The following is a 22944-nucleotide window of genomic DNA, read 5'->3' as shown; positions in this document are numbered from 1 at the left end:
AAAACAGAAACCAGAGTGATGTTTTAAAGCCCAGATCAGATCTTTCACACCCTCCCCTACTTTTCCTCATCTGTCCCAGGAAAGGCCAAAGTCCTGACAACAACTCCCTATTACAGTTTTCCCCTCCCCCTTATTTCACACAAACCTACTGACTGCTCTTGGTGACCTTAAATTTAGCAACCACAAGCAGTCTTTGAGATTCATTACATTTATTATTTTCATTCTACTGGAAAAGCAGAGACAGTAAAGCGAAGAGAGAAAAGATCAATCTTTCATCCACAGGTTTTCTCTCCTAATGCCAAGGATGAGCCAGGCTGCACCCAGGAACTCAGAACTCATTTTAGGGATCCAACATATGTGGCAGGGACAGTTCCCTGAGCCATCACCTGCTGCCTCCCAAAGCATGCACTCACAGGAGGCTGGATCAGCAACGCCACAGCCAGGACTTGAAGCAGGCTCTCTGATATGGGAAGGAGGCATCACAAGGAACATCTCAACTGCCATACCATGCACTAACTCCTGCGATGAGGACTACTGGAAATGTTCAGGAGGGTAATGTGGCGGGCAGGCAGTTGGCCTAGTGCTTTAGCATTGGAGTACCTGGGTTTGAGTGCTGGCCCCAGCTCAGGATCAGACTCCTGATGATACAGATCCCGAGAGGCAGCAAGGCTTGGCTTAAGTGAAAGGCTCTCTGTCACCCATGGAAGACGTGGAGTGAATTCCTGGCAGCTTCAGTCCCAGCATCAGCCATGGCAGGCATTGGGGAATGGACCAGAGGATGGGAGTTCTGTCTGTCTTTGCCTCTCATACAAACAAAAAACAAAACAGGGAAAAAGGAGGGGGGGAGGCTCCCAGGAAAAATATTTATTATGAAAAAAAAAAAACTACATTGGATTTAAAAAGTGTTTACACCAAAATAGGCCTCTCTTTTAATTCTTCTTAATCCACAAATTCTCTGAAAGCACCCCTGTGTTTGCTCTGCTAGGAAGATAACCTCATGGCATCTACCAATACTGTTTTCAGACTTTTAGCCAAACCACTAAAACAACCTTCTCCTGGCTATCCTACCACTGTTTACTTCTGGCTCTTCTATTCTGCTGCATTGTTCCTACACAGTGTCACATTTTACACAAAGTATCCCCGCGTCTGCAATTCTCGATAATCTCAGGAACTAAGCAGGTCTGAGTGCACTTTGAAATCTCACTGATATTCCTTAATATCTGATCTCTCACTACTAACTAGAACTGAGGTACCCAACAGATTCAGACATAACTATATACTTTGATACTCCAACTGTTGAATTCTTTTTAACTCAAGAGCTAAGCAGATCTGCATAGAAAAGAATATGTATACTTACTTATGTCTGCATCTCCAAATAGGAAAAAAAATTCGAAATGAATAAGGGAATTTTGTTTGGTCATCCCCAGCTCTTACCCCAAAAACAGTACTTGATAATAAGAGAAACACAATAAACATTTATTACGTCTTTTTGGCATTGGCTACCATCTCTAGGGCACAATAATGAATCAGACAGACACAGCTTCTCTCTCTGTGGAGCACATTGTTCAGTGTAAAACACAGAAACTACAAGTAATCAAATGCATAGTAAGTGATACAAAGTCCTAGAAAGGCAATAAACATGGTGCCGAGGAAGTCACAGCTCTGTCATGGCCAAGGAAGGCCTGACAGTTACAGTCAGGAAGCCACTACATGGTGAAGCAGTAAGCCAGCCGGGGAACAGGCTAAGCGTGGAGAGAGGGTGGCAGCACAAACGCACTCCAAGGGAACCAGTGGCTGAAAGGCTTTAGTGACTCTGTCAGTCTTCAGAAAACAGCTGAAAACCAGGCTGAGCTCATGGTCTGCAAGCAAAGTCCAAGAGCTCAGCACCAGCGTCTGATCCCAACCAGCAAGAGCCATGTGTGTATCAATGACAGGAGCCATCCCATAGGGAGAGAGAGAGACACTCATGCAATTCGAGCCATGAATACCGTAATATCTTCATGATGACAGAGGTCTTTTCTTTTTTAAAGATTTACTTATTTTTATGAGAAATACAGATTTATGAAGAAAAGAAGAAAAGAAAAAAAATCTTCCATCTGCTGGCTCATACTCCAAATGGCCACAACAGCCACAGCTGAGCATCTTATTAGTATGAAGCCAGGAGCTGGGAGCCTCTTCCAGGTCTCCTACATGAGTGTAGGATGCCAAGGCTTTGAACCATCCTCTACTGCTTTCTCATGCCAGAGCAGGGCGCTGGATGGGATGTGCACTGCTGCCCACATTGGTAACAAGTTTCCTACATATGACATTTGGAGGATACATTTATTGAAGCCATAGATCACAGTGACAAGAAAGTAGCTCAGAGAATTGGGCAAGAACCAGCTCATAAAAGGCTGCAGGATGGAATTCTGATTTCATTCTTCATGGAAAGCCAAAGACATCCTTTAAACATGTACATGATGTGTCCTACCTTGTTTCTAAAAGATCACATTGCTATTACATAGAATATAGACCACAGCACCCAGCAGCACACACAAGTGCTGGGTCTGGGGGCAGGACAAGTCAGGTCACAACACTCATCAGTTTGTGCCACAGCTGGGTCTGGAGACTAGCCTCATGGGAGTTCTAGAAGGTCATCTCGCCCAGGCCAGGGAATCCCGCTATGGGCACGAATCTAGAGTGGACCAGTTTACAGCATCATACCTGCTGGTGCACATAAGAGTTGGGTCTAGAGAAGGGCCTAGTAGGAATTCAGGGGGTCACTCCAACTGGCCATGTTATCCTCCAAGGAGCCTGAAAACTGGCAGAATGACCTGGTCTGGGGGGCCCGAGTGCCTTCATCGTGAAGGCTCCCCAATCTCAGGGAACATCCTATGGATTTGTGGTCCAATCATGGAGCACATGTGGCAGGACCTAGTTACTCTCATTGCTGACTCCAGAAAAAAGGATGAAGTGCATTTTCTGATGTACATGAAGGACAAGACAACCAACTCCTTTAATCCAACCAGACTTCTGTGACAACAGACGGAATGTCTCATAAAATGACCACTTGTGGCATGTGGATTAAGCCTCTGCCTGCAATGCAGACATACTGTATGGGTGCCGGTTTGAGTCCCAATTGCTCCACTTCTCATCTAGCTCCCTTCTAATGTCCCTGGGAAAGGAGAGCAAGATGGCCCCCGTGCCTGGATCCCTGCACCATGTCAGAGACTTGGAGGGAACTCCTGGCTCCTGGTTTTGGCCTGGCCCTAGCTTGTCCATTGCAGCTATTTGGGAAGTGAACCAATGAATAGAAGACCTCTCTCTTCGTCTTTCCTCCTGGTTCTCTAACTCTAATTTTCAAATAAATTTTAAAAAGAAAAAAAAAGGGGGAGGGATATTTCTTGTTGTGGCACAGGAGATTAAACCTACACCCAGACCTAGCTGCCCTACCTGAGAAGACAGTGGAAGGCTCCTGCCACCACTGTGAGACCAGGATGGTCTCAGGGTTCAGACTGATTCAGCTCTGGCTGATGTGGAAATTGGGAGAGTGAGCCAATACACGGAAGATTCCCACTCCCCACACACCATTTTAAATACTGCTGTAAAAAAATTAACATACTAAAAATAGGTTTTACCTTGCCATAGATAATAATTTAAATCAGCAATAATTACCAGCTGGCTTGAACAATGTAAGTGCTACTTACAGGGATCTTTGTCTTAGCTAGCTTTCAAGGGTTTAATTTCATCCTTTCATTAAAATGTCAGACTGAGGGTTAGTTAAAACAAACTAAAAGTCATGACCCACCTTCAAGGTCTGTCAAGAATAAAGTACAGATTACTATCAACAAAACAATGTCTACCATGAACCCACCACAAAGCTTCGCATACCACCCACTTAACCATATACTTAACATTTACAACTGTGAAAGAGAAATCACCTTCTTGATTTTTCTTTTTGTTTAAGATTTAATTTAAAGTCAGAGTTACAGACAGGAGGAGACAAAGAGGTCTTCTATCTGCTATTTACTCCCCAACTGTAAGGGCTAAGTCAGACCAAAACAGGAATCCTAGAATTCCTTCCGAGTCTCCCATATGGGTGTCAAAGGCCCAAGAACTTGGGTCATTTCCCATTATTAACCATATGTGTTAGCAGGGAACTGGATCGGAAGACGAGCAGATAGGACTCAAACATAAGGATGCTGGCATCTCAGGCAGCAGCTCAATTCACTGCACTGCAATGCCAAATTTTTTTTTTTTTTTTTTTTTTTAAGATTTTATTATTACTGAAAAGCCGGATATACAGAGAGGAGGAGAGACAGAGAGGAAGATCTTCCATCCGATGTTTCACTCCCCAAGTGAGCTGCAACGGACCGGTACGCGCCAAACCAATGCCGGGAACCAGGAACCTCTTCCAGGTCTCCCACGTGGATGCAGGGTCCCAAAGCCTTGGGCCGTCCTCTCCTGCCTTCCCAGGCCACAAGCAGGGAGCTGGATGGGAAGTGGAGCTGCCGGGATTAGAACCGGCGCCCATATGGGATCCTGGGGCTTTCAAGGCGAGGACTTTAGCCGCTAGGCCACGCCGCCGGGCCCCCCAAATTTTTTTTTAATATTATGAATGAGGTAACAGGGAATGATGAAGAAACTTAATCAAGATTATACAACTTGAGTTGCCCAAATATAAACCAACATTTGATGTATGACATTCTTATTTTAGCATCTGTAACAGATCCATCTGAGTTTTTAATATTCACTTTATAATTCTGTATTCAAATAGTGATTATCATGGGTCAGCATTGTGATGCCATGAGTTAAACTGCCATCCCATATGATAAACCAATCCAGATACCTGTTGCTTCATTTACAATCAAGCTTCCTGCTAGTATGTGTGAGAAGGCAGCAGCAGGTAGCTCAAGTACTTGGGCCCTGCTACACATAGATGTAGTAACAGGTGCCCAGCTATTGGGGAGAACCAGCTGATGGAAGTGAGGAGAGTGACTGTATCCCCCATCAGTATGTCCTTTCAAATTTATTTCCTTTTTTCCTGACAGTGAGATTTACAGAGAGAAACAGACAGCAACATCTTCCATCTGCTGGTTCATGCCCAAAATGGCCACAATGGCCAAAGCTGAGCTGATTCAAAGTCAGGAGCTTCCTCAAAGGCCTCTCACACCAGCCTGGGAGCCCAAGGACTTCAGCCATACGCTACTATTTTCTCAGCCTATAAACTGAGACGGGATTGGAAGCAGAACAGCTGAGACTCAAACCACCACACAGAGGATACCAGCACTGAGATGAAGGACGAGCATGTTAAGCTACCACACCAGCTTCCAACACTTTTCTTCTAAAATAAATAAACCTCTTTTTGTTTTAATCTTCAACTATATCAATGTTTCTCTTTAGAGCTCTTTCTTAGTTAAAAAATGACATTTTCAGACCCAACAATACGTTTCTTCATCAGGTACATGATCAGCACAGCACTAACACTGAAGATCCGCTGGGAATAGTCACAGCAGCTACTCGGCACTGTATCGAGCACCCACAACACGATGTGGCCAGGCAGTGGGAAACCTGCTCCACGCCAAAATCAAGGCACTCCTCTCTCCCCTTGCATGACCTCCATCCTGTGATTAAGGCTTAGCTGAATGCTTCTATGGGACATTTTGGTAGCAGAGACTAGGCACAATAGGATCCAGGAGGACATCTGGATGGGCCAGTGAGGGATTCTGGACTCAGCTCAGGTCACTTCAACATCAGATGCGCATGTGCAGGGCTGTCACAAGCAGCAAGGAAAAAACTCTTCACCATCTCACCTTTTCTTACTCTTTCCTTACCGCCTACAACTTGCTCTTCTTGTGGCATCTGAGACAATTTCTGCGTAAACAACTTCTCCAGAGCCTGCGCCATGAGAACGATGTCATCTCCAGGCTGCAAGATACAGGACATTCACTGTGAGGAACAGCACCATCTGGTCACTGCATCAAATGGCTTGAATTCAGGCCTCCAGAGAGAAGGCCACGACACAGGACCACTAGACACTATGAATGAACCTGAGAAACAGTGAGACAGCTTGCATTTTAAATTCTATCAGGCAACTCTTCATCTTCCAGAAAGCACAACAAAATTACAACCCAGCCAGTCCTACTGACACAAACAGAGAGCAGAAACTAGACATCTCACCTCACACACAGCTTAAAACAGAGCTTGCTCAATGGCTGTGAGGGTCACTTACGGCTCTACCTCAAGAGTTCTGGTTTTCAATTAACCAAACACTAAATCAACACTGGAGTAGAGACGTCTTCTATATCTCAACTCTTCTGCCTTTTTTTTTTTTTAAAAAAAAAAAGCAAAGTAAATTCTAAAACAACAGTTTAAAGTGAAGAACAGTTACTTCTAAGGTAGGTGCCTTGGGAAAATCACCCAACTTCATTTAAAGATGTTTAGCGTGAAAAAGGACCCTTTTGAACTGTCGCTAAATTAAAACGGAGGTGGTAATGATCAAAAGAATCACTGATACTGATATTTTCTGAAGTTCAGAATGTCCAAATATGTATGGGACCAACACTTTGGCTCAAATGGCTAATTCTCCATCTCTGGTTTAGGGCCCACCTTCTCTACTTCTGATCCAGCTTCCTGCTAACACACACCCTACGAGGCAGCAGGCAAAGGGTCAAGCTCTTTGGTTTCTGCCACCCATGTGTGAGGCCTGGATTGAGTTATCTGCTTTAGCCTTGCCCAGCCCTGACCGTTGGGGTCCCCTGAGGAGGGAGCCAGGGGATGCAAATATCTATAAAATTGCTTATCTCACACTGTTTCTTGGGGGACAAAAATTAAAATAAGTAAAAATTTTAATACACTACTTAGATACCATAGAAGAGTTTGAAAATGATACAGTGCTCCTTTAGGATATTTTATATTTAGTTTCATACTAGTTCTATGTGGGGGAAAACTCAAGCATACAGATGCATGAGAGCAAAAACGGAGACTGTTTAAAATGTCTGCACACGAGCCCTGTGTGGTACCCTAGTGGCTAAACTCCTCGCCTTACAGGCACTGGGATCCTATATAGGCACCGGTTCTAATCCTAGTTGCTCCACTTCCCATCCAGCTCCCTGCTTGTGGCCTGAGAAGGCAGTCGAGGACGGCCCAAAGCCTTGGGATCTTGCACCTGTGTGGGAGACTCAGAAGAAGCTCCTGGCTCCTGATCAGCTCAGCTCCTGCCTTTGCGGCCACTTGGGGAGTGAACCAGTGGATGGAAGATTCTTCTGCCTCTATTTCTCTGTAAATCTTTCCAATAAAAATTTAATAGGGCCCGGCGGCGTGGCCTAGCGGCTAAAAGTCCTCGTCTTGAAAGCCCTGGGATCCCATATGGGCACCAGTTCTATTCCTAGTTGCTCCACTTCCCATCCAGTTCCCTGCTTGTGGCCTGGGAAAGCAGTTGAGGATGGCCCAATGCACTGGGACCCTGCACCCGCATGGGAAGAGGCTCCCGGTTCCCAGCTTTGGATCGGCGCGCATCGGCCCGTTGCAGCTCACTTGGGGAGTGAATCATTGGATGGAAGATCTTCCTCTCTGTCTCTCCTCCTCTCTGTATATCTGACTTTGTAATAAACTGAATAAATCTGTAAAAAAAATTTAATAAATCTTTTTAAAAAGTCTGCACACATCATCTTACAGGCTAATGCTTTAACACAAATGCAAGCACTAAATTAGGGTATAATAATAGATCTGATCTTTAAATCAACTTGTTAGAAAGTTTGGAAATCATTAATTTATTTGGCTGCTTAAGTTATGGCCATGGACTCCTACCATAAATTTTAACCAAGATTAGTGTATAATAGATAAGGTTTACCATTTATCTTCTAACAAAAATAGTAGGAATTCAGTAAGAAAACATTTTGAAATAATTTGCTTGTAGAAACTAGCTATTATTGCTATTTCATATCTCAAGAACATAAGTCATTATAATGATTCAGACAAAATAAAATAAAACAAATTGAGCACATACTGATTTGCAAAAATTATGAAATTCAGAAAAAAAGACATTCATCACCCTTCAAATTGTGAAAAACTGCAAAGTAAGACTTCAAATCTGATGTCACCCTTTTATACAATAATAGAGAATATAAAGCCCTTCTAAATGTAACAGCAAATAATTAACAGGGATACTCCAAAGCTTACATACCTTGTTGTATAAGTAGCAATTTGAGAACATGGTATTAAAGTCTTCTATACATTCTGAAGCCTTCACATAGTATTTATTCTCCAAGCGCTTCTTAATTGTATTTAAGTCCATTGGGTTTTTTATAATGGTATAATAATCCTATGAAGAAGCATTACATGTCATCACAATATATTCACTACAACCATTGGTACACAAAGAAATTTAATAGCTACACACTTTAGTTGGGGAGAGCAGTTGAATATCTTTAAAAAGTCATATTCTGTATCTATGTAACTGTGTCACATAATACAATGTAATTAATGAAGTTAAATAATAAATAATTTTAAAAAAAGTCATATTCTGGCAAGCTGACTCTGGAAACCAGGAAAAGGGACTTAAAGATGAGAACTCCTGTGGCATTATTTTTCAGAGGGGAAAAGAAAGCTCTTTTTCTTGGGATTAACCAAGACTTGAAGAGTGGAACGACTGTGAAAAAGAAAAATTTGAAGGACATAAGGAAAAAGAAACAGTATTTGCACACTGTGGCAGAGCCAGGGTAAAATTCCAGCTCTACAACCAACTAGCTTCACACTCTACAGTACTCAACTGTTTTGTGGCTGTGTGTGTGGCAAGACTGACTTGAGCAGGAGGTACCTTCCATGAAGACCCTGCTTTAAAAGGTCAAGCAAAATCCACTGTAGTAACAAGAAAATGTACACTAAAATTTATCACAAAACTATTAAAACACCAATTCTTCATCTTTAGAAAAAAAGGGTTTGAATTTTAGGGGAAAAATAGTCACTGGGCTCCTCTTTTAGTGTTACCAAGTCAGGCATGTATTAAGACAAGTGCATTTCATAATCTTACAGACTATTTCTCACAAAGAGTTACAGGCATTTTCAATAATTAGCATAACTGCAAACACACTTACAGGCAGCTTCAACTTCACGGCGTCAACCGGCTGCTGGAAAGGCCAGGAGAAACTGTGCTTCCATAAAGCCTTTAGGACAACTTTTTGCAGGTATTGCAGTTGGTTGGTCATTTGCCCATTTTTCTTAGCATTTATAAACTCTGGGGGAGGAGGGTTCACAACAGCGATCTGTCTACTCGGCAGAGACATTCTTAATTGCTTCCACTCCAGATACCCAAATGCGTTCTACAAGCACGTGTCCTGAAAAAAAAAAAAAAAAAAAAAAACAGAACAGTGGTTGTCACATTTTGAAATGCATCATAGTAAGTGGGGGCTGTGGGAGTGGGGAGAAACCCTCCAAATGATGGCTGAACCAATTTTAAACAAACACAAACCTTTTCCTACACAAGTCGTACAAATGGTTTCATTATGTATGCCTTACTTAGTCCTAGGTGGTTTAAACGTTTCAACATTTCACAGTATTTTCTGCCTTTTTAAAGACACAATGTGAAGTCTCAGCAGGAAAAACAGATAAATTCCTAGTAAGAAGAAATTACAGGAAATTGTTATGTTGCTAGTAAACAGGCATTCAGCAATTATTAATTCAATAAAGTGAGAAAATAGGGATTTTTCTGGCTAATTTTTAAACCTAATTAATTAGAATATTGTCAAATGTTCACTAACATGCTATCCTATGGTATATATTACTACCTCTAAAATGCAACATGAGGTAGGTATTTGGCTTAAAGCTTAATACATCTGTGACCCATTACAGAGGGCTTGATTTTGACACCTGCCTCCACTCCGGCCTCCCTGCTAATTCACACTGCTAATTCACATGCCCTGAGAATCCACGGCGATGGTGGCGGCTCAACTGAATGCATTCCTGCCATTCATATGGGTGATCTGAATTGAATTACAGGATCCTGGCTTCAGCTCTGACCCAATCCCACCCCTGGTGGGCATCTATGGAATAAAACAGTAGATGGGAGGTTTAAATAAGTGAATAAAACACTTCTAAATCTCGTATTTCAGAAAGATGGTATCTAACATCGCATCTTTACACTACGCTCTCACTTTAAGGATAAAAGAGCAAGGAGACTATCAATGCACACACCATCTCCAATACAGCAGCAAAATGAAAAGTAAGACTCCTGAATGGACTGCTGTTCAGAGAAACTGACCCTAGCCTTCAGCCAGCATATCTGCTCACATTAAAGCATTGTCAGTTCTCTAGTCTGATTGTACATCAATTACTTGGAGGTATTTTTCATTTTAATTGTGACCAAAGATATTTAGAAATACGTATCTTAGCCAATTTTTAAAAGTGCATTTATTTGAAAGAGTTAGAGAGTGAGGGAAGAGACAGATGGATCTTGTACCCACTGGTTCACTCCCCAGATGTCTGCAACTGCCTGAGCTGGGCCACTCTGCCAGGAACTGGGAACTTCATCTGCATTTTCCTTCCATGTGGTGGCAGCAGCCCAAGGATCCATACCAAACTCTGCTGCCCTCCCAGGCACATGAACAGGGAGTTGGATTGGAAGTGGGATAGCAGGGACTCAAACCAGTTCACATATTGGATGGCCGCCTACAACACCTTGCCGGCACCTTTGGCATTTTAAAGATTTCTTTCTTTATTTGAAAGTCAGAATCGAAGGACAAAGAAGAGTTTCCATCTGCTGGGTCACTCCCCAGTGGGCTATTACCAGTGACGGCAGGGCAGAACAAAGCTAGGAGCTTCATTCAGGCCTCCCAAGTGGTGGCTGGATCCAAACACTAGGGCCATCTTCCCCTGCTCTTGCGAGGCCATTAGCAGGAAAGGGAATCAGAACCAGAGCAGGGAGGACACACACCAGATCCATATGAGATGTTGCTTTACTGGCCATGCCAAAATACTATCCTGTATCTGAACCATTTTTCCAAGTAAATCATCATTTGTAGTTTTAAGCAGAGAGATTTCTGTGCAATCAACTTCAGAATACTTTTTCATTTTTGCCAAACTGAAATTTTCTATCCATTAAGAACAGTTCTCTGTTCTTCTGAACATCAGCATTTTGCTTTCGGTTGTATGTATTTGTTTCATTTTATTTATCCATTTATCTACGAATGATCCTAAGGTCGTGTCTATCTCTCAGCTGTAGTAAACAGTGTGCCTATAAATAGGGGTGCACTAATCTCTCAAGACCTTGTGTTCAAGACCCTAGGGTTTAGACACCCAGAAATGCAAAGTGGAATTGCTGTAGAGTGGGGAATAGTATATTCTGATCTTTCTGGGGACCCTCATCTCTTTTTTTTTTTCATAGTGGTTATAATAGTTTACATTTTCACCAACAGGTTTTTTTTTAAACGATCCTAAAGAAGTATAAATCATTTTTTAAAATGCCAGCATTCAGGCCCTAATGTTCAGAGACAGGGCTTGGGAATACACTTATTTTTAAGGTCCCTGGTGCTTTGTATGTGCAGCCAGGATTGACTACCACTACACTGAAATCCAGAGGTGACTGTCAATGTTATAATTACTTGCTTCTTATGGATTTCACTTGTCATCTCACATATATGAAACAAAAAATAACAAAAGAGAGCAAGTGATGAAGATATCCTAGGGTGCTACAATTAAACTGTCTCTTACCCATGGGTTTGTACTTAAAATGAGTCTAATTTGGGTGTCCCAACCACTGTACCTTCCATTATCCACAAAGGCTAACCACTATGCTGACCTGTATGGCAGATTAAGTTGTTGTCATTTACCAGCAGTAAAGTTCACACAGAAAACTTGCTGCCATGATGGAGGAAAACTCAAAACAAAACAAAATACTATGAAGGAAGCAAGGTCATTTGAGGGTCTGAATTAACTACAAAGCCAGAGGATGGAGGATACATGACAATTAATGTCAGAAAACAAAAACCCCACCTCACATTCCTGAGCTTATGTTAAAACCTCAACTCAAGGCCCGGCGGCGTGGCCTAGCAGCTAAAGTCCTCGCCTTGAAAGCCCCGGGATCCCAAATGGGCACCGGTTCTAATCCCGGAAGCTCCACTTCCCATCCAGCTCCCTGCTTGTGGCCTCAGAAAGCAGTTGAGGACAGCCCAATGCACTGGGACCCTGCACCCGTGTGGAAGACCCGGAAGAGGTTCCAGGTTCCCAGCTTCGGATCAGCGCGCACCGGCCCTCATCGGCCCGTTGCGGCTCACTTGGGGAGTGAATCATTGGATGGAAGATCTTCCTCTCTGTCTCTCCTCCTCTGTGTATATCTGGCTGTAATAAAATGAATAAATCTTAAAAAAAAAAAAAAAAACTCAACTCAAGGACCCAGTGCAATGGCTCAATTGGCTAATCAACCACCTCCCAAGCACCAACATCCCATCTATGCACTGGTTTGTATCCCAGCTGATTTGATTTCTCATCCAATTTCCTGCCTGTTGCCTGGGAAAGTAGTAGATAACCAAAGCCATGGAACCCTGCACCCATGTGGGAGACCAGGAAAAGGCTCCTGGCTCCTGGCTCCTGGCTCCAAGCTCTTAGTGGATCTCTGGCCATTGCAGCCACTTGGGGAATGAAGCACACAGAAGTTTTTTTTTTTTTTTTTTTCTATTTCTCCTTCTCTTTATAAATCTGTCTTTTCAATAAAAACAGATAAATCTTGAAAAACTGGTACATTTCAATGTCACTTAGCAATTTGGAGTAACCTATATAAAGGGAAGTACAATTCCAGAAGAGCATAGAAAATAGGAGAGCAGAGTAAGATGAGGGTTTGGGCGGATGGGGGAGTGGAGCAGGAGTAGGTGCAGGCAGTGAGAGGTTAGATTTCTCTCGGTTCTGAAAACTGGCTAATTTTGTTTTTCTCACTTACAAGGCAGATTGAGTGACAGACTATGAACAGAACTCTTTCACCTGCTGGTTCACTGCCCAAACGAATGGCTGCAATAGCCAGAGTGGCTCTAGATCCAAGTCAGGAGCCAGGAACTCCATCTGGGTCTCAGAGGTAGGTGGCAGGCACTTAGACTGGAGCCATCATTTGTTGCCTTCCCAAGGACACGTTAACAGGAGGCAGAAGTAGCACTTGAACCTTGAACATAGATATGCCAATGCTGTGGCTCAAACCAATGGGGTGCAATGCCCAACCCAGGGTAAGGACTGAAATGTAATTTTTTATATGTAGGCAGATGAAGCAGAGAAGCCAGTGAGTGGCCTCAGAGCTAATCCAGCTACAGACCACAGAAAAGCTCAACTAGGCTGGCTGGGAGTCTCCCTCTTCCCCCTTAGCATCTAACTGCACCAACAGACTTCCCAAAGACTCAGGTATGTGCCTTCTTTAAAGATTTATTTTTTTATTTCAAAGTTAGGTTTATAGAGAAGAGACAGAGAGGATGATCTTCAATCTGCTGATTCACTCCCCACATGACTGCAATGGCCTGAATTGTGCCAATCTGAAGCCAGAAGCCAGGAACCTCAGGCTTCCCTATGGATCTCCCAACAGGGGTGCAAGAAAACAAGGCTTTGGGCTGTCCTCTACTGCTTTCCCAGGCCACAAGCAGGGAGCTGGATGGGAAGTGGAGCAGCTGGGGTGTGAAATGGCACCCATATGGGATCCCAGGGCATGCAAGGTGAGGATTGAGCCACCAAGCCATGGCTCCAGCCCCAGTATGTTCCTTCTTTCAAGTACTTCCTGACTCCCAGCATGCTGCAGTGCACTAGCAAATCCTTCAGCTTCTAAAAAGTAAAGACCAGTGTCACTGTTTCTCACTTTTTTTTTTTTTTTATTGGAAAGCCAGATATACAGAGGAGGAGAGACAGAGAGGAAGATCTTCCATCCGATGATTCACTCCCCAAGTGAGCCGCAACGGGCCGGTGCTGTGCCGATCCGATGCCAGGAACCTGGAACCTCTTCCCACGCGGGTGCAGGGTCCCAATGCATTGGGCCGTCCTCGACTGCTTTCCCAGGCCACAAGCAGGGAGCTGGATGGGAAGTGGAGCTGCCGGGATTAGAACTATCGCCCATATGGGATCCCGGGGCGTTCAAGGCAAGGACTTCAGCCGCTAGGCCACGCCGCCGGGCCCTTCTCACTTCTTACAAGGACGGATGGCATCACCGCCAAAATAACCTGGTCGATTGGTCTCTACTCTCACTTCCTTTCACTCCCTTCACCCAACTGATTCAAGCCACTCTTTCTGTTCTTAACACAGCAGTCTCAAGTGAGGTTAGGCTAGCCTGAAATGCTCTCCTCCCAGACCTGTTCAGAAGTGCAGTTGTACCTTGAGCAGTCCTTCTCTACCCTTCTCCACAGCTGCATGACCACAGGCTTGAAGGACTTGTTTACTGGGGCCCAGCGGCGTGGCCTAGCGGCTAAAGTCCTCGCCTTGAAAGCCCCGGGATCCCATATGGGCGCCGGTTCTAATCCCGGCAGCTCCACTTCCCATCCAGCTCCCTGCTTGTGGCCTCAGAAAGCAGTTGAGGATGGCCCAATGCATTGGGACACTGCACCCACGTGGGAGACCCGGAAGAGGTTCCAGGTTCCCAGTTTCGGATCGGCGCAGCACCGGCCATTGCGGCTCACTTGGGGAGTGAATCATCGGACGGAAGATCTTCCTCTCTGTCTCTCCTCCTCTCTGTATATCTGACTTTGTAATAAAATATATCTTTAATATAAAAAAGGACTTGTTTACTGTATGGTTCCCTGCGTTCACTCACCTCCAGTCCCATCTGTGCAGAGATCTTGTTGCCTGCCCCTACTCAGAATCACCTGTCTTGTGCGATGGCTCAATTGGTTAATCCTCCCTTTGTAAGCAGTAGAATCCCACATGGGTACCTATTTGTGTCCTGGCTGCTTTACTTCCCATCCAACTACCTGCTCATTGCCTGGAAAAGCACTATAGGACAGCCCAAAGCCTCGGAACCCTGCACCTGCATGGGAAATGTGGATGCTACTGGCTTTGGATCTGGCTGTTGAGGCCATTTGGGGAGAGAACCAGCTGATGAAAAATCTGTCTCCTCCTCCCTGGAATCTGGCTTCCCAATAAAAAGCTTTAAAAACCTGCCTCACATATGAGGGCCTGGGATCAAGTCCCTTCTCTACGCTTCCTATCCTTTTCCTACTGATGCCTTTAGGAGGCAGGAGGTTTAACTGAATCCCAAATGGAGTTCCCAGCTCCTCACTGTGGCCTACCCCATCCCTAGTTGTTGTCATCATTTGGTTAGGAAAACAGAAGCAAAAGATCTTTTTTATTGGGAAGGCAGATTTATGAAGGAGACAGATGTTCCATCCGCTGGTTCACTCCCCCAAGTGATTGCAACATCTGGAACTGAACTGATCTTAAGCCAGGAATCAGGAGCTTCTTCTGGGTCTTCTTTGTGGGTTCAGGGTCCTGAGGCTTTGGGTCCTTCTTGACTGCTTTCCCAGGCCCCAAGTAGGGAACTGGATGAGAAGTGGATCAGCTGGGACATGCACTAGTGTCCTTATGGGATCTCAGTGCATGCAAGATGAGGATTTAGCCACTGAGACATCACGCCAGGCCCTGTCATTCTGCCTTACACACACACATACATGTATTGAAGAACTGGGGCCACTGCTGTGGCATAGCAAGTTAAGCCACAGCCTGCAATGCCAGCATCCTATATGGATACCAGTTTGTGTCCCAGCTACTCCACCCTCCAATCCACCTCCCTACCAATGGTCTTGGCAAAGCAGATGATCCAGGTGCTTGACCCCTGCCACCTGTGTGGAAAACCCACACAATGCTGTTGGCTTCCCAGTGGTACAGCCCCAGTCACTATGGCCATTTAGGGAGTGTACCAGAGTGGAAGCACTTTCTCTCTGTAACTCTTCCAACTAGATAACTCCAAAAAATATTTGCTCTATATGATTTACCACTTCTATGTGTATTTAGATACAAAAGTAATGAAATCAGTGTTTTAAGGAGATATTGGGGCACCTGTGTTCACTGTAGAATACCTCAAAAATAGGCAAGAGATGGAAACAATGCAAGTGTCCAATGGCAGATGAGTGCAGACTCTAGTATGCACTCAGCATTACTGAGCTGCAACAAAGGCAATCCTTTCAGTTGCAACATGGAAGACATTATGAACAGACCACAGACAAACACTGCAGGTCCCACTTCTCTGTGGAATCTAAGAAAGTAATGGCATACGTAGTGATGGATGTATTCATCTGATTGACACTCCTTATATAATGTATAACTCTGCAATTAGCACACTGCACACTTTGATTTATGTAACTATTATGCAGTATGTTTTCTGTTTTGTCTTATGGGTTTATTTTTAACATTTACTTTAATCTAGAATTAGCTTCTCTTCATATTCTAGTCAACACATGTTGCTTAAAAATTCCTTCCCATACAAAACATGCACACAGATATTTCTAATAGCTTTATTCATAATCGTCAAACAGCAAAAGCAACCAAGCCACCCTTCAGCAGGTGGGTGGATAAATAAACCGTGGTGTAACCATGCAACGGATTAAAACAAAATGAGCTATCAACCTACAAAAATACATGAAGGAAATTTGACTAACTGAATAACTATGTGACCTTCTAGAAAACCATGAAGACATTAGAAAGGGGTTTGAGGAGGAAGAGATCAATGAGCAGAGGATTTCTAAAGCTCTCAAACTATCCAGAGCCTTACTACCATGGTGGATACATTTGTCACAATTCAACAAAGACAGCACAGTGCTACAGGTGAACCCTGCTGCAAACCATGCACCTTGCAGGACACTGGCATGTCAATGTAGATTCACCGATTGTTATTACACGAACCCTGCTATGAGATACGGATTTCAGGGAAACTTTTTGCGAGCAGAGGCCGTATAAATCCAGTACCTGCTGGGTAACCACAGACTGAAAACTGGTTTTGGCTTCAATTTCGCTGGGTAGTTAATCTCCTCTAAAACAAGAAGAAAGAAAAAGTGAAAAAAAGGTTGTCTTTAAAAACAAACAAACCCCTCCTCCTGCCATCTGCTAGACTGCTAGCATAAAGTCTTTCCACCCAAGATTTGGTATCATCTGGTTTTTCCAACTCTTGAAACTCTTTTCCCTCAAATCATTCATACCCTGCAACATTCCACATTCTTGCTGCTCTTCCTCAGTTTCTCTCCCCAGAGTATTTAACACAGCTAAATACATCACACCCATAAAAGTTTTTGTCAAAAATGTTTAACTGAATATCATCAAGTTTTGGAGACTTATCTTTCATTTAACAAGGGAAATCGGGGGCTGAAATTGTGCTGTCCAACATGAAAGTTCATGACCATGTCAAAGTATTTAAAGCATCCAAGATCAAATAAAACAAAACATTTGTTGGGCCCGGCAGCGTGGCCAGCGGCTAAAGTCCTCGCCTTGAATGCCCCAGGATCCCATATGAGCGTTGGTTCTAATCCCGGCAGCTCCACTTCCCATCCAGCTCCCTGCTTGTGGCCTGGGAAAGCAGTTGAGGATGGCCCAATGCATTGGGACCCTGCACCCGCATGGGAGACGCGGAAGAGGTTCCTGGTTCCCAGCTTCGGATCAGCGCGCACCGGCCGTTGTGGTCACTTGGGGAGTGAAAGTGAATCATCGGATGGAAGACTTTCCTCTCTGTCTCTCCTCTCTGTGTATCTGACTTTGTAATAAAAATGGATAAATCTTTAAAAAAACAAAAAACATTTGTCAATATTTCAAGAGCTAACTAGCAGGCAAGTAAGACTGCATTCATGGCAGAATTTTGTGGGATGGTATTAGAATATACAAAATGAAACAATTAGGAAAGAGACAAATCCATATATGGAATATTCTACAGGACAAAAGGCAGCTTTTTTAGAAAAAGTCCTGGCCATGAGCCCTGGCTTGAGTTCCCACTACCTCACTTTTGATCCAGTCCTTGCTAACATGCCTGGAAAAACAAAAGATGGCCCAGTAATCCACGTGGGAGACCAGAGGCAGTTCCCACATCCTGGTTTCAGCGTGCCCAGACCCAGTGGATAGCTCTCTCCCTGTTACTGCAACTCCACATTTCAATGCGTAAATAAGTCCTTAGCTTTAAGAGCTTCTTAAAATTTTTTAAATAATTTCTAATAAAAACTTAAAATGCCAGCACAATGATCCAGTGACAGATCTTAAAGTTCTCAGCTTATCTTGACAACAGTGTCATAACCAATCGAAGTGTCACAAGTAATCTGTCCTTTATTTTTTTTTAAAGATTTATTGATTTTATTACAGCCAGATATACACAGAGGAGGAGAGACAGAGAGGAAGATCTTCCATCCGATGAGTCACTCCCCAAGTAAGCCGCAACGGGCCAGTGTGCGCCGATCCGAAGCCGGGAACCTGGAACCTCTTCCGGGTCTCCCACGCGGGTGCAGTGTCCCAATGCATTGGGCATTGGGCCGTCCTCAACTGCCTTCCCAGGCCACAAGCGGGAAGCTGGATGGGAAGTGGAGCTTCCGGGATTAGAACTGGTGCCCATATGGGATCCCGGGGCGTTCAAGGCGAGGACTTTAGCCGCTAGGCCACGCCGCCGGGCCCTGTCCTTTATTTTACATAAAAGTTTTTCTTGAAATCACTTACACTCTAATACACTATACATGAGGGAAAAAGTAGTAATACTTACACGTGTCACTGCAAACAATCCATAGTCACTCTGCACGTTTGCAGAGAACTGACATTTTTTACTATTATTTCTGCCTTCAAAAGTACTTTGCCCATGGATAGATTTCTAAAATGAAGGATGTCATGGGCAGACAAACTCTAATGCCAAGAATATGCTATGTAGTAACCATCAGTTATTATTCAATGACAATGTATCATGGATGATTACGGTTCTTCTTTAAAACAATCCTGTAACAGTGTTGCCACCATCAAGTCAAAACATTGTGATCCCAAGCATAAACTGCTGAAAAATCTGATCCCACTGCCCTCTCAGTAACTCATAATCTTGGGTGGGGGAAGATAATGTACCACAGAATTTTTAAACCATCAGTTTGAATTTTGACATTCATGTAATATGAATGAAATTTTCACAAAAACTTTGTGAACTGTACAATGCTCTATCTTGTCCTATAGTCAATCAGATCGCCTGCTTAGAAATTCTTTCTAGACCTTTTTTATACCTAATTCATCAGAGCAGCTGATTCATTACTTCCCCTTCTTTTTAATGACTGCACAGTATCTATACACAGATATTAGGACTATTGAAATCTTTGTAAATACAGCATTGTATTTACAGACCAACAATGTATCTACTGGATACATTCCTATTTACAATTTATGGGTCAAAGCTGTGACGTCTTTATTACCCCAGAGCTTAGTTCAGCTTATTTCCACCAATTATGTATAAGGATAAAAGTAATCCTCTAAGACAAAGCAAGATCTTGAGGTGGCTATGAATATTTTAGTTGCCCCTTAAAAATACGATAGGGGTGAGGCTTTCTAAAAAAATGTTTCAAGAATATTCCAAGTAAGCATAAAAATTCATCTCTAATTATAAAGGGTCACTGGGATGTGTCAGCAAGGGTCCCACTTTTTTGACAAAGATTCCCCTTCTTTTCAAAAAAACACCCGTTTTTCTAATTCCCAGTGATTAGTATTAACCACAGTGCTCAGATGTTAAATTGTATCACTCCAAATGTATCCTGAAATCTCAAAGACATGAGCTTATTGAAAACAATGAAACATCCTGAGTCTAGAAGGTTCAATTTTAGATAACAGCAGATCTTTTGGAAGCTCTGAAGAATGACTGCTTGCGGCCAAACGTCAGTGTGGGTCTTCCCCAGGCATGGAAGCAGTGCAGCGTGCAGTATATGGCCTGCACACTCAAACCTCTAGGGCTCCCTGCTCTATGATAAACTCACACATTTACTCCAAATGTGGCATTATCAAATGAGCAGTTTCCCCTTCAAGGAGAAAAGAGTGAACAGAACAGTCAATTGGTTATGGTCAAACAGAGGAAACCCTTAGAAAACCCAAATGATTTACAACAACTCCAGTGCTTCACCTGCTCCTCAGTCCTAGAGCCAAGTGCCCTTCCTGTTCAGACCGCTTCTCCGAGAGGCCAAGGCAATATTCACACAGGCTCCTGCGTCTTCCCTGTACCTTCAGCTTCTAGTCCTTCTGCTTTAGTTCAGAATGTGAGAAAATATGTTCTGTGCTGCTGAGGAATCAATATACAATTTTCTTTTCCCAGGAGCTGATGGAATAAGCTTCCTTCGGTTTTTATGTTGTATGTCCCTGCATCCTCCAAAGACCTGCTCAGAATCATCACCATTTCTACACTAGCCTCACTGCCTGTCTTCTGTATTTCATACCAGGGCATTGAAAAGAATGGTTTCTTTGGTGATGGCACAGTTGCTTATCAAGCTAATCCTCCACCTGTAGTGCTGGCATCCCATATGGGTGTCCTGGCGGCTCCACTTCTGACCCAGCTGCCCGTTTATGGCCTGGGAAGGCAGTGGAGGTGGTCCACTTCCTTGGGTCCCTGCACTCACACTGGAGACCCAGAGAAAGCTCCTGGCTCCTAGCTACATATCAGCTCAGCTCCAGCTCTTATAGCCATTTGGGGAGTAAATCAGCAGATGGAAGATCTCTATCTCTGCTTTTTTCCGTAAACCTGTCTTTCCAATTAAAATGAACAAATCTTAAAAATAAAATAAACCTGTGTCTTTGCTTTCCACTCCTCTCCCAGTTTCCCCAGTCCTCCAAAACTCACTTCTTGCAGAGGTGAGCACTTACTTACCATACTTCGGCGTTAAATCCTGTCTTCCTTCACTTGTCAGCAATCTGTCTCTAGACCATGATTGTGATGCTCCTAAAACTCCTCTGGTTTCCAGGATACCATTTCCCAAATTCTATGTGTTAGTTGTTAAATATTTATAAAGCACCTACAAGGACGCCAACCACAAAACCAGGGATTGAGACACACACGGTGTCCTCAGAGGCTTAGAAAGCTTAGAAACAGGCCATCACAATGTACTTATGTTTAAACAGAGATGGGAGTGAAGCACTAAAGGAGGGACAGGGTGGGTCTCCCTCCTCCTTATTCCCATCACCTGCTAATCTATTCAGGTCCCCCAGAGGTTCTCCCTCCCACCCACCCACCCTTTTTCCTTTTCTCTCTACATACACCCCTGCCCTATGCCAACCTTAGGCACTCCAAAGTACCAAATACCGACTACACAATCTGAATTTAGTGTTTTAGGTACCTACTATGTTTTGGTTCTGCAGCCCCAAGCCATTGCTTCTGTTGAATCACTCATCACTTCCAACATGAACTTAACGCAAAGATCCTCCTGTGTTGTATGACAAACTATTTTTTGAACCACCCTGGCATTCTCCCTGAGCTCTTGCCATTGCACAAACGCCCAACACTACACCACTCAAATTTTACCAATGTTTCACTGTTCACAAGCCCATGCCTTGAACGTTCTTTACCAACTTTCTTCATTAACACTTGGGCTTAACTTCCATGGGTTCCACCAAAGCCAGCTTTTACTGCCTCCACTGTCAAATCACCCTCACCCTCTTCGACCCCCTCAAGCTGTTCCCACGGGCGCCACGGCATCCTGTAACTTACCTTGTCTTCCAAAGGCCAGTGCTTGACCCCCGATTCTGGCACTACCCAACAAAACACGGTATAGCAGTTTATGGCCGTAATAAAGACCTTTACGGACGTAGGAGTCAAGGACAGGATTTTCTCTGTCCCAAACGAGAACTCCTGGAATGTGCTCCAAAAACACTCCAGTTACAACTCCCTTTCTTCTGCACTTCACAAAGACAGTGCAGGCGCCAATTAAACACATTCAAGAGCTAGGAGGCCGCTACAACAACCATGAGTTTATTGTGGGGTGAGAACACGCAGTTTGAGAATCAACTTCTATTTTTTTTTACGAAATCTCCTTCCCACCTTTCCCACGGTAACAACAAAGCATTTTGACGGGGACAGAGAAAAAAACCTGAGGGTTCAGTTGGCTACAATCTTACAGATGGTAAAGCCAAAGAAAAGCCACCAACGGCTCCCCTGGGCCGTGAGCACCCACCCAGAGGGCTTCCCCAACGGCCCTGCACGTTGTACAACGCCGAGGGGGGAGGGGAGAGGGAAAAGAGAACAAAAAAAACCGTTGTTCCCACGGAAGAGCGCCTCCCCAAGCCAGCCCCACCAGGACCCTGGTGAGAAGAGGCTGTGTTACCTCTTAAGACAAGGACTTCACAGGACGGTCCCGTCAGGGTGCAAAAGATGAAGCGGCGCAGGAAAGCCGTTCTCCACGGATACTCGCCGCCAGCCTTCTCCCCAATGGCGGCCGCTTGCTGGGGCGGACTGCGCGCCTTTATAGGGGCCTCGAGGCGGGCCGCGAGGCGGGCCGCGCGCCCATTGGTCCGTGTACGTCACATGGCTGCAGTGGGCGGGGCGGAGGCGCAACCAGGAGGCCTTCTAGGATGCTTCGCACTTGCACGTGGGTTTAGCGCTCCCAGATACCATACAGGGAGTTGGGGCTAGAGGTATTGGGAAGGAGGAGCGCCGCCCTGGAGGCTTTTGCTGGCAAAGCAACTATTTCACTCTGCCTGGGGCTGTTTTTTGGGGGTGATTTGGGTTTTTAGGTTTTCTCCACCCTACCCCCATCTCCTGTTTCTTGCAGGGAGTGCTTAGTTGATACTAGGTAACAGCTGAGGCTGGAGCCTGTGTGAGCTAATTACCTGGGAAACACCCTTAAGAGCTGTTTGGAAACAACTGTGGGCTGATAGTGCTAGGATTTGAAAACTATCTAGCACAATAGTGGCCTTGGAGATTCCGTTGCAAACAATGTCTTTGGATTCTTGGTGCTCATTTCTGGGTGAATGGATGGATGGGTGGATGGATGGATGGGTGGATGGGTGGGTGGATGGGGGAAGAGGCAGGTGACAATG

The 22944-nt window shown here is 44.3% G+C and overlaps 1 protein-coding gene across 1 annotated transcript in view; it reads right to left on the bottom strand.

The window, feature by feature from the left end:
- The window catches only part of BRDT (bromodomain testis associated), a 53453-nt gene extending 31076 nt beyond the window's left edge, over nucleotides 1–22377 (bottom strand). The window contains exons 1-6 of the mRNA XM_058659136.1: nucleotides 22230–22377; nucleotides 20780–20924; nucleotides 9449–9592; nucleotides 9075–9314; nucleotides 8165–8302; nucleotides 5793–5907 (exon numbers count right to left, since the gene is read on the bottom strand). Of these exons, the coding sequence (XP_058515119.1) occupies nucleotides 5793–5907; nucleotides 8165–8302; nucleotides 9075–9263 (442 nt within the window). The 5' untranslated portion in view covers nucleotides 9264–9314; nucleotides 9449–9592; nucleotides 20780–20924; nucleotides 22230–22377. The remainder of the gene's footprint in view (nucleotides 1–5792; nucleotides 5908–8164; nucleotides 8303–9074; nucleotides 9315–9448; nucleotides 9593–20779; nucleotides 20925–22229) is intronic.
- Between the last annotated feature and the right edge of the window lie 567 nt (nucleotides 22378–22944).

Source organism: Ochotona princeps, chromosome 2 (assembly GCF_030435755.1).
Source record: "Ochotona princeps isolate mOchPri1 chromosome 2, mOchPri1.hap1, whole genome shotgun sequence".
Classification (NCBI taxonomy): domain Eukaryota; kingdom Metazoa; phylum Chordata; class Mammalia; order Lagomorpha; family Ochotonidae; genus Ochotona; species Ochotona princeps.
The sequence above is the reverse complement of the archived record's forward strand: the minus strand, read 5'-3'. Positions and strand labels throughout refer to the sequence as shown.